This window comes from Diadema antillarum, unplaced genomic scaffold (genome assembly GCF_040938485.1).
Source record: "Diadema antillarum isolate AM-2024a unplaced genomic scaffold, OU_Dant_1.0 scf00000188, whole genome shotgun sequence".
In the NCBI taxonomy this organism is placed as follows: Eukaryota; Metazoa; Echinodermata; class Echinoidea; order Diadematoida; family Diadematidae; genus Diadema; species Diadema antillarum.
In genome coordinates, this window is record NW_027271077.1 from 656399 (window position 1) to 669141 (window position 12743).

The following is a 12743-nucleotide window of genomic DNA, read 5'->3' on the forward strand; positions in this document are numbered from 1 at the left end:
GAGGTAGATCTTTCAGGAATGTTTCTCTCATTTCCATGTTTCGTTGGGTTTTTTTCTCCAAGGTAAAAGAGAATACATATACTTTTTCAAAATCTTATTCAGCCAGTCATGAACAAAATTCTTGCTGTGTGCACTGGCATTAGTGTTGCTCTATTTCTTACCTCGTATTCAAGCTGAATGTTGATTTTCTTTGTCTTTGGGTCCACTCTGTTCAGAGTAGATAGCTTCTTCTTGAACTGTGCCACAGGAATGTTGGTCTGGCCAAGCAAGTAGACCTCAAGAAGAGCATTGTAGATGAACAGATACTGATCCTGAAAGAGGAGGAGGGTTTAGATTCTGATTAGCTGTCTTCTAAAGAGTGTTTTTTAAACAACATGATCAGAGAATATTAAGAAAGGCTTGTAACCTGGTCCAGTAGCTTTCAGGGTGACACAAAATGAGGGATGGATAGGAGGGTCAAATAAATCGCATGTTCTTGCCTGTGTGTGTACCATCTTGATACGGTTTTCCCTCATCTGGTTGACAAATCCAAAGACGTCCACCTTTCCAGTCTCTCGCATCATAAATAGCATGTTATAGAGGGCGAGGAAGGTGCCTGTTCTTCCTGCTCCAGCGCTGCAGGAAAAACACATGCAGAGACAAGACAAGTAACATCATAAAGCAAATGATGTCATATTCAGCCACTATTATATTCAACAAATGACAAATCTGTAGGCCATCAACAGCAAGCTAGCAGTTTTACAAACCCAGCAAAGGAAAGCAGAATTTTCAAGAATTTGAAGAGGGAAATGTATGACAACTATTCAAGAGTTATGTCAATAGCGTAGAATATGAGCCACTTGTGAATTGTAGGGCAACACGATAGAGTTTTGAAGCTCTCAAACTGAATCGACTGAGTGTTTGGGAGATTAATCCATCAAAAACCTTTAAATGTCTACAGCAGTATGTGATATCAAATGTGAAAATACAGTTATTGAATGAACTACAAAATCAAAAATTAAAAGCCTCTGTGATTCCTTTGTTTAGGGGATAAGCAAAAAAAAAAAAAATCACTTTTTAGTGAAATAATATATTTCTGCCCAAATATTCTTTTCATGCTAAACACATTTCCGGTATTCACCATCAAAGACTAAAGTCAGAAATAAAAGGTAATTTGGGAAGAGAACAGAGCAAAGTTTGATTCATACTAACCTGCAATGTACAATCATTGGTCTGTTCCTTTTAGATAGAGGCATTGTTGTGTGGTGACGAAGCACAACTTCAACAAAGTCAAGGAGAGTTGTGTAGTCCTCAGGAACTTCCTTCATAGACCAGGACATGTAGTGGAACTGGGTAACTGTTCGTTTCTCTTCACCTCTTCCCTGCAAAGTCAATAAATTCGTGAAAATGGACTTTAGTAGTTTGCATCTCAGGAGGTGTTGGTGTTGAAATCTGAAATTGAAGCAAGCCTTTAAGAATTAAAAACAAAGCGGGTCACGGCAATTTCCAATTATGAAGTTATTGTCATCGCAATGTTGCTGTATTATTTATTATTATGTATTATTTATTCCATAAGTTCATTAAAATCAAACAAATCGATACGAAGCAAACTTCAACATTTTTTTTTTTGGGGGGGGGGGGTGGAGGGGGTGGGGAGGGAGGAGGGGCGCACTGCAGATTGTCCAAACAGTCTAAATATCTACTATGCAGCAAAATGAACTTCTAACCGAATGACTGTCCTCTGTTACTTTTTTGAGGGGGACGGGGTTCTTTAAGATGAGGTAACTTGCTTGTTATAAGTTATCTCTAATTGAAGACCTATTTTTCACATGCAGATTTCAAGACTAGTTCAAGAGAATACATCTCACCATCTTAACGTCCAACTCCCTGATGGCATGATCAGAGAATGTGTGTTCCTCAGACAAGAAGATGGAGAAGTTTCCAATGTTGATGGATCGTGACTCCTCTGGCCAATATTGCGTGCATTGGTCCTTAAAAAGAGATGCTTTACATTTCAGAGACAGGTTTATCATAGTAGGTATCAAGCAGGCTAGTCCATATAATTGATCAGTTATCATTAACAATGCCAATGAACCATTCAAAATATGTTCCATCGTCTGGGCTCTTGCAAAGTCACTTGGCGGTACCATACAACATTATTCTGTGGCAGAGGCATAGAAGGTGCAACAGTTGATTTTTAAGCAGTTTTGTGGTCATTTTTGTAATGCATGTTGACAATCAACGATCAAACCGTACACTCATTTCATTATTGATGAACACTGCTTCAAAAGAAAGTGATACCTTTCCATTCTGAGTCAAAGTTGTCAGCATGACAACGGTCTCAACATTTTCCTGCCATATCATCCTCCAGAAATCAGTCAGTGATGCCTCGTTTGGTGCTACACAACAAAGAAATCGAAGGCAATAAAAAGATATCGCACGGTTACATTATACCGTGCAAAAGCTGAATGAAGTGGCGTTGTCAGAGCCACATTTTATTGGGGATGTGCACGGGGAAGACATTGATTGCAAGGGTGTAACTCTCATGGAAATGGAACATACTCAAAACTGCTGCTTATAAGAAAAAAATCACGCATCAGAACCTACCAGTCTTTCCCATACAATCTATACATATCTTGTTCATTATGATGATTATGATCAATTGTGGTCAATTGTGATCAATTGTGATCAATTGTGGTATTGAGTTAACATATGCACATCATATGACCAAAAAAAAAAATCAGAAGCAATGATTACTGGTAGGAATTACAACTTTTAGAATACATTCCCGCAACTTTGCAGGGTTGGTATAAAAATTAACTGGTGTCAAAAAATCTCCATATCAACTGCAATCAGTTTCATATCAACACAAGTACTGGAGGGGACCTTGACAGTACTTTCATTACTCATGTCTTGCATCAACGGTTAAACAAAACTGATAAATCATAACTCATATATATTCATTAAAGATTGTGTATTTTCTCCTACATCTTGCTTTTCCTTTCAAAACAATGCTTTGTTCAGAACAGTTTGTACCAATTATTTAAACACTTCTGTCTACTAAATATGTGGAACACACACATGACGACTGGTATGTCATTTTCTGTAGGCCTTTGATGTTTTCAATTTGGTAGATTGGGACATAAGAACAATAGTGAATTGCAAAGCAGTCTGCTTTTGATATCCCAGCAGTGGTATAGGAAAGAGATTTGTAGTTGTTTGAAATGGTGATACAGTACGTCAAGAAATATGTTGAATCCATTCGTCTATTATTGTCAACATCATTTTCAGGGCGAAGAACACTACAAATCAGAAAGAAATGTGAATATGCACATTAGTAGCACTCATATTCTATTCTCACTACTTTAATCTTTACCCTAATTTTTCAGTTTCCTTTCTTTAACATTGCATGTCACACAAATGTCATACGCACACAACTCAATATGAAACAGAGGGAAAGTAACAAGTCTAAAAACAAAATTGCATACACCACATATGATCGCATCCTTTACATTTTGTAGTTTCTTACCTTGAGATGCAATAATCACCTTTTCGCCTCTGAAATTCTGTTGCAAAGAAATATGAACTTTAAGTAGTGGCCTGTCCATGATCATAACATAAGAGACTGTGTATTTTTGTCAAAAGGATGTAAATGTTTGCATTTAACATTTAAAACGGGGAAAATGTTATCAGAAAGACATCTTGCTTAATTTGTCTCATATCGCTCATTTCATAAGTCATATTGAAGAGAAGGCAGTGAGCTACAGAGTGACAACTTGAAGCACCACACGAATGCACTTACTGGTCTATAACTGGCTTTTGTAGATATTTCCTGAAATAAATTATAGTTGTGATCCAAATATTCTCCTCTTTCACGGAGAATATCTTCTAATGTTTGCTTGATGCCACACTCTATACTACACCTTTGAAGAAATTTGTAGTCATGGAATGATTATGATACTCACATGGATGTAGTTAGCATTGTAATAATCTGAGTGGGAATCACCATCCACAGTCTTCAGAACAACTCTGGAATGATCGTCTGTCAAACAACCACAAAATAAACATGTTTTTATAGGATGTTCGTTGCTGGCAATGTGCAAATAATCACTTATGTCATACAACATAGCCATTGTAAGCTTCCATTGTTGCAACAAATAATGTAAAATCTCTCTCTTCTGACAAATGCAGGATTTATTTTGCATTTTAAAATACATGACTTTGATACATGATAAGGTTACCGCTAATAAAATTTTCATCATTCAGAACAAATTTGCTTCTAAGCTTGCTTCTAAGTAGGTTCCATCATATTTCTTTAGCATTCATTCTCAGATTCCAACTTTCATAGATTGACCACTATGTTCTATATGTTTGCAATAGTCTCTTATGTCTCTAGCTCGATATCATGTATTATTTCATTCTGTAATATTATGTCTCTTAGCTGGATATCAATTATAATTTAATTTTGTTGTACGCGATGTATTTTTTAGAGAAATAAGAAAATAATTTGAAATTGAAATTGAAATCAAATTAAAATTAAAAGTGTGAAACACAAACCCATTTCTATAAGTACGTCTTTATGAAATTATACCGTCAATAGTGGTCTACAGCTAACGCCATGTTGTGACTGCTGAAACATAATATGTGACCCTGCACCTCAAAACAAACAAAAAGTCGCCAGACACGAATTTTTAGTTAAGACCATATTCTGAAAGAACAGACTTAAAGCTTTAAAATGATGTATAACTCAAATCAGATGGACGCTCCTAACGTATCTGAAGTACATTGTCTATTCAAGCGCTTAATCTTTACCAAACCATGCTGGCTCTGCGATGAATGGGACAAAAAACAGGAAGTAAACCACCAGAGTAACAACAATGAAGGGATTGTCAGATTAAAGTGAAATTAAGCATGCCTCATTAACACATTCTGTCCATAATTAATGCCAACTTTCAAAGCAGTAGCACTATCTTTTCAAAAGTTATTAGAGTTGAAAGTGAAGAGTGTGGACAAGGTTTTTCAGAAATGAAAAAGGGATTCTAAAGACACACCTAATCACACTATTCTACCAAAAATGTTCGAGATAAACTGCTAAAAAACACACTTTCCTGCCATTTTTAAGGTACCAAATTTTAGCATAATGTAAAAGAAGACCCGCTCTTTCAGAAAATATGAAAAAGTCAAGTTCGGCTAGGTTGACCCATTTCACTTATTTTCAGTCCTCACGCAAAATCAGTGTGTGCGACTTTATGTTTGTTTTGAGGTGCACGGTCACATATAGAATATACCATCTGTACTGTAATTGCCGAGTCTCATTCAGTGAGTAGGTACACTGAGGTCTATACACATATTTTGTATTCACAACACTAATAAGTGCATTCATAAACACAGTAATCCGGAACAGGAAACAGGACAATTGTTGGAAGACGTTGTTTTGCACGGTGACAAATACAAGCAGTTTGCTATGGCATTGATTACAAATAAAACACATCAATCCTACTTATGCATGTGCACAACAAACAAGACTTACCAAAAATTAGTGTTATATGTCATGTGATTTCACATAAACTGCCACATATTTCAAAATGTTTTGGCACATTTTGAACAAATGTGAATATCTCTGAACTCAAAAATAGCTGCAAAACAACAAGTGTATTTGGAAGTGAATATGTTATGTTCAACCGTACCGGAGTTAGAGGCACTTAAGACATAGACATTACATTGACCAAACTAGACTCGTAACTAATTCTAATACCTTGATACTTTCAGTAACCGAGATCAGACATGTATGTGAAACACATGGAAATCAGTCTATGCTCAAGTGCAAGATCTAAACGCTATAGTCAAATTGAGGTCCAAGCAAATTAGCATCTAAATAGTGAAAAATGCATAAACAGCCTAGGCCTATTCCTTTATAAATAATCATCCTTTCAATCAAAGATAGAACATTTTTAGCTAATAAGCATGAAATTGTTTGAGAGACTCACATGCTATGATGTTCTTGAAGCGATTCTTGGCCTTGTTCCGTTCTTTTGATGCTACATTCCATGGGTGGAGCTGGCTGCTCTTCAGCATCTGAACAATAAAAACAGGGTTTTTTTAAAGAGGCAATGTATAATCCATTTGTGCTCCCACTAAAAAAAAGAAAAAAATCGATGAAAATATCGGTAAAATTGGCATCAATGCAACAACAAAAAGTTTGGAAGCAAACGAAAAAACAATTAGGACAGGAAAAATTTTTGAAAGAATTGGTGAAAAAAAAAAGAATTGAAAGTCCACAAACAGTCAGATATACAATGTATCTTATATTTACAAATCATTCAGCGATCATGACTTTATATGATATATGTATGATACTTACGAGAATTTTGGACTCAAATTTGATAATGGATGTCAGTGATTTATATTTCATGATACTTCATTCACACAGGCATTTTATTCAGCAATCTTCTTTTAACTGAGCGCATAGTCTGTTTTGTACAATCAATTATCCACAGTCGGTTTGTTTCTTGAATTTGTATGCAAATATAGTGTACTAGTAGGGTGCCTATTGATTTATGTACTGAAGTGCTTGTAAAAACACATTGTTCATCGGTTGAGGAAATAAAGTGCACACAATGGCAATATTTACCTGGTATTCCAGGACGAGTCCATTACCTTCCTTTGCCTTTTTGTGCTCAATGTACGCCTGGAGCTCATGGACAGGTATAGGACCAGGAACTGCAAGATCCTGGTAGATATTATCATTATTCTCCTTCATCATTGGCTCTTCATAAAGGTTGTCATGACTACCACTGCATTTCTTGCTACAACTGGGGGAGCCACACCCCTTGAAGGTACCCATCTCTCTATTCCCATCCTCATCCTTCTGAAACATCCGGTAGCTGGGGTAGTACCTGGGATTCAGATATTCTTTGCGTTCTGGGTTAGAGAAGGCTGCAGTCAGTTCAATGACTGGAACATCTTTAAAATCTTCATACATGTGTTCTTCTGGTACACCAGCATTAACATTTTCATGCAAAACAATATATTGGCCTTGATCTGAGGTAGAACCTATAATTATAGGATTAAAAATGGATGAAAATACCAGGATTAACAAATACAGAATATGTATCATAATTGTGACCTTACATAAAAAAAAGTCCCCAAAAAGATTTTTAGTTAAAAATCAAAAGTAGAATAAGGAGATCGACAAAATCTTGTAAATAGTGATACTATAGTGACAAACATAGTACAAACATAGTATGTTTGGTTACCTGTATTTTTTGAGTATTCATTTGATGTTTTAATGTAATATTATTTGCTACTTATCTGTTGTCAATATGTGTTTATGAATGTGTGACAAAATCAAATTTCCATGCCATGTTTTTATACATAATTTGGACAATAAAGAAATGAAATGAAATGAAATGAAATGAAATGAAATAACTGATCAGAATGGGGTGTTTCCAGTTCACCAAAATAAGTAATGGAAAGGTCAAAAACGATAGAATTCCGATTTTGAGAAAAGTGGCCAAGGAGCAAAGTTTGATTTGATCTGTAGTCTTGTGTCTCGAACGTTAGCGTTTAAATGTACATCGCCCGATGCGGAATTATTTCATTGTTTGATCTCAAATTTTGGAGATGTATAGCATGTTACACAGAAAAAGAAAACCACAGATGAATAGATATAGATCCTTGAGTATTTCCATCACAGAATATTACTTACAATATAATTCAAGTCAGATAACAAAAGAAGTCAGTGTCTTTACGGAGTGGCGGGAATGACAGGCATTGTTCTTCGATGATTAGCTATCTTGTATCTACAATCAATTTCAGTTTCCTGCTGTGTTAAAGAATCTTTTTTAGGATGAATTATGTGTCTAAATGTTTCTCTAATTTTCAAAATAATAATGAAACAGATACCCGTTCATTTTTTAATTCTGTCATTACCATAAAGTGCCACAAAGACAGTTCTACTGGTCAAGCTCATTAAAAGGAATTATGCCTAATTGCCTCCTGAAATGATTAGACAGATTAACAATAAATATTGGTATCAAACTTTCATATGGTATTGACATCCACGTGATAACAGGAATACAGTGTAAAATAAACTATCATTAGTATATGATAAACAATACCATTTGCAAATTTGCGAATATGGGTTTTACTCATCAGCTGTCATTTGTGTTACTGATGCCACACACATTTGTGGAAAATCATCCTCTTCTAATGTGAGGTTGCATAGTTTTTATTCATTTATTTCTCTTTTACGACTTTGTTACATTTCAGCTATATACCCCTTTTCAGATTTCTTGACATGACTTGGGTTTTTGTTTTGTTTTTGTATGCGTAATTCACTGGTACAGGGGTAAATCTATCTCTATAGACACTCCGTTTAGGTACAACGAAATAAGCATTATACGTCTACGAAGAGTTGTGTTGAAGATATTTCTCACCATCTGTGCCACTGAGCTGCTTTTGGTCCTGGTTCCTGAACACATAAACATAAATTATACACAGCAAAGTACATTGATGTGTGACGATATGCAAAACTGGAATGGAGAAATGGATAAAGAGTATTGCCGTTTTTTGTGCAACATTTTCCTGGTCATATTTGTATGTGAATGTGTGTGTGTGTGTGTGTGTGTGTGTGTTCTCAAACATCCTAATCTAAGCTAACCTTAAATGCCTGCCAATGGAGCTTTTTTTTTTTGCCAGTTTGTTCTATCAAAACTTTATGTAAACTGTTTTTCGATTAACATGAACATCTCAAAAAGGAAATGCTGAATTGCCCTCTATATCATGAATAACATTACGAATTAAACGGATCACCAGACTTTCAGTCTTGACAAATTTCAAAGTCTAGTTAATATAGTGTAGACCCTACATGCTGGATAGTCTTTTGTGGCTGTTTGTTTGTTTGTTTGTTTGTTTGTTTGTTTTAATCATGGAGTTAAAAAGCGCTCTGTCAGTCGACAATCTGTTTTCAGAGAAGCCTTGAAGAATATAAGAGTTGATATGAACAGAACCAGTCGAAGATCGAAAGATCCGAAACAAAACAAAACAAAATCTAGACTGTTCGGTAGATATAGACATTTACCTCTTGTTTTTCAATTAGTGAAAGTTCTTGGCATATATTTGTCCAAGCAAACAGACAACTATATATACTCAGATCACTCGCGCCTCCTACATTTTAGAATACATTTGACGCATGCATTTTGGGTTTAAAGGTATATATTCATATGTAATCCTTGAAATTCTATTTTATTTGCTGTTTTTAGACTGTGATATTACCTCCGCCAATAGGAAGTTTAGTGATCATCGGTGTTGATTTGTCTGTTTGCAAAATAACTCAAAAAGTTGTGAAATTTGAATGAAACAGGTGGATTTTATTAAATACCTCGGCTTTATTGTCGATAACAAACTGAAATGGGTTAAAGCACATATCGAGAATCTATGCAAAAGTAAAAAAAAAAAAAGCTGGGTAGTTAGTGAAATATATAGGCAGATTTTAACAGTTAATCAATGAAAGTAATCTGAAAGCAATCTACCAGTCCATTGTCTCGCCATTTTTGTTGCTATTATACTGATATACTTGATTCAAGTGATAAGAACTATACAAATCAATTCAAATTCTTCAAAATTCCACTGGGAGGTTATCATGAAAATAAATCCCTACGAACATCGTGTGTAACTGACAAGTCCATTCTGTGTTAGATTAGTCATCCCTTGAGTCTAGGCGTATAGGAAGCATTAACACGCATTCGTATTTAGATTAATCGGTTAATATAGTATTTCTGATATTTTGTAATTGTTTGTGTAACAATAGTATATTCCGCTTTTATTTTCTTTCTATATTCCTGAGTATTTTTGTTTGTGTAGGTTTATATGCTACTTTTAATGATTGAAGTTTATCATCATTATTGTATTTAATTTTTATCTCAAATATAAATCTTGCTGTATGTACCTTTTTATCATATAAGTGTATATTCTGTTTCTTTATATTTCTCATTTGAGGGACCACTCTGTAAACAACGCTGTGATAGCAGGGTAATAGTTGGGCTATACGTCCGTTAAACGAAGTATCCATTTTCATCTAATATATCTTTCTTTGTATGTATATCTTTTGGATGATGGGAAATAGAATTCAATAGAATACAATACAATTCACTGTAAAATTGTAAATCTTTAATTAATTACTCATTGCCTATTCGTATTATGAGATACCCTGGTGATTATCATTTGTTATTAATGCACCAATAATTACATGTTTTGAAATTTAAAGAACAAATATGAAATTGTATATACCATTCAAAAATAAACAACAAACAAGTAGTCTGGAAAATTTGTAGACTTATTGAACAGTTAACTGGTGACAATGTGCCTAATGCTCTTGTGTTGGTTGCTAAGAGGCAATTTTGGGTTGGCAAACCTTAACTCTGAAGTGGCATGGTTATCAAATTATGGTTGCATACTTTCACTCTGTTAAATAATGCGAAGAACACACAACTTTACGGCAGTAAGCAAAATGCATTGATGGCTTTGATAAAACATACTCCTGATAAAGCATACCTTCTGCAGAAAAAGAAGCCTACAACCACACCCACAATAATGATGAAACCACCACCAGCAGCGACACCACCAGCTAAAACACCAATCGCAGCAGGTGCTCCTGTATTTAACACACAGAATAGTGTGAGATGTGATGTACATGGGACCAATTACATACATGTACACATAACTGCAAAGTGGCAGGTAAGTTTGTGCAAGGGGAATAATGTACACATTCACACTACACCATGAACCCTTTGCATGCATTATGCATACAGGAATGTACTTCTGTGTAGGCAGTTGCAACAACCACACGGTTACGAGCACACACCGTCTGTTGAGAATGATAAGGGCGTTAAGTTGTCACAAAACTCATAGTGTTCCAGACAACTCAACGCCCTTCTCATTCTCAACAGACGACATGTAATAGACATCCCTTACAAGTCTCCTTGATGTGTTACTATATAATGATATGGGCCTTTACTTTCTACTGTAAATCTCTGTATTCATGGCAATCTACCTTAGTGATGCGAGGTTTGAAACATTACAGGCACGCACAATTCATTGCCATTGTGGTAAAGGACGTTGGCGCATTGCACTTTGTGTGCTAATAGTTCCCAAACCAGGGTGTAATTCCAAGAAATTATAGATTCCCTTCGTATTGTCATGAAGTGTCAGTGTTATCATCTGCATCCACTATGAATCAGCACAAAAACATCCATATATTACAATGTAAATCAATCCTACTGCAAGTTCGTTAGCAACGTACTTTTTGTTTCACCAGTGGCGATAGGTGACCAGTCGCTTTCACCGGCACGATTGATAGTGCGAACCTGTGGAATAGAAAGTTTATAAATACGAAATGTACATGTTTATAGGAGACATACAAGCCTCGTTAAGTGGTCCATTCTTTACATTTCCTTGTGTTTGTTACTGAATGAAAACTTGTTACATTGCTTCATCGTTTTCAGAATTCTTACTTGCAGTAGAACAGTACAGTCTTGGGACTTCTTACGATTTTCTTGGTTTCCTAGGCCAACATATTGTCTTACCGTTTTATAGACTTCATACAGAGTCCGTGATATCTGATTGCTCTATACGTTTCACTCCTGCAAACATAGATGATTTAATTTGTGGCACTGCAGTGGCAGAGTTAACGCATGTGGGAACAAGGAGTAAAACAAATTATTCAATTCAACACCTCATAGCAACACCAATAACAATCTACCACATAAAAATCGGATGTTCCTATCCCACAAAATCAAATTGATGTTGCCAACTGTCTTAAAACTTTATGAGGGTTTTACTTGCTATTGTCACACTATCTCACAATGAAAAAAAAATCTACACAAAAGAAAAATGACTTTAAAATATGCATGTATGTAGAAATGCAGCTTGAGTTGTGTTTGATATCTTATAATCAACGGTGAGAAACAACCCCCCCTTTTTTTTGTCATTTAATGTCGAGACCATAATGTGCCATAATCATAATGCCATATCGTGGTGAATGAAACCTACAAGCACAGTCCACAAAAACTGAATGAGAACTTCATTGTCTTGATTCATGTGAACGTATCTCTAACTAAAATTCTGAATTTAGAAATAGAGTAAAACATTGTAAATAAAATGAAATCACCCAACACAAAATATCGAGGAATAGTCCAAATACATAATTTCAGGCCTTTATGAATGGCTGTGCGTATTTAGTGTGGCACCATTCCGTATTAGCTCGTACAATATTAAAAACATTTTCAGAAAGGGTCATTTGACAAATTCACAAAGTCATGGTTGTATCTGTGATTGTTATGAGTGAAACAATGAACGAAGGCTCTCTCTGTTTGAGTTTATGACAAGTAAAATCAAATGATTAGGCCGCATGAAACATACCTGTACTGAATACATACTCTCAGCTGAGAGTTCAAGGATCTGGTACTTCATATCAATCTGTACTTCAGTTACATTGGCGAGAATGTAGTGATCATCCATTTCTGGTGCCGTACGGCGATACTGCAGCTTGTACGCCCGAATTTCTCCATTACGGTGTATAGGAGTGGCTGCAGACCACGTCACAATGAGAGAATCCTGGGTACTGTTGAATATATCTACATTAACTGGTACAGGTGGAGCTGAGAGAAAGAACACGTAAAGCTATTCAGGAGTGTCTTAAAAGAAATTTAATACACCCAGGTAGAAAATACTGGGTAGATATTTAAAAGCAAGGTGAGGGTGAA

The 12743-nt window shown here is 35.5% G+C and overlaps 1 protein-coding gene across 1 annotated transcript in view; it reads right to left on the reverse strand.

Moving 5' to 3' along the window:
* LOC139723383 (uncharacterized) overlaps positions 1–12743 on the reverse strand; it is an 82948-nt gene that overhangs the window by 7420 nt on the left and 62785 nt on the right. Inside the window, exons 17-29 of the mRNA XM_071634630.1 lie at positions 12400–12638; positions 11282–11345; positions 10534–10633; positions 8418–8452; positions 6611–7032; positions 5967–6054; positions 3945–4021; positions 3509–3545; positions 2281–2378; positions 1848–1970; positions 1192–1361; positions 480–615; positions 162–311 (exon numbers count right to left, since the gene is read on the reverse strand). Coding sequence (XP_071490731.1) covers positions 162–311; positions 480–615; positions 1192–1361; positions 1848–1970; positions 2281–2378; positions 3509–3545; positions 3945–4021; positions 5967–6054; positions 6611–7032; positions 8418–8452; positions 10534–10633; positions 11282–11345; positions 12400–12638 — 1739 coding nt within the window. The remainder of the gene's footprint in view (positions 1–161; positions 312–479; positions 616–1191; positions 1362–1847; positions 1971–2280; positions 2379–3508; positions 3546–3944; positions 4022–5966; positions 6055–6610; positions 7033–8417; positions 8453–10533; positions 10634–11281; positions 11346–12399; positions 12639–12743) is intronic.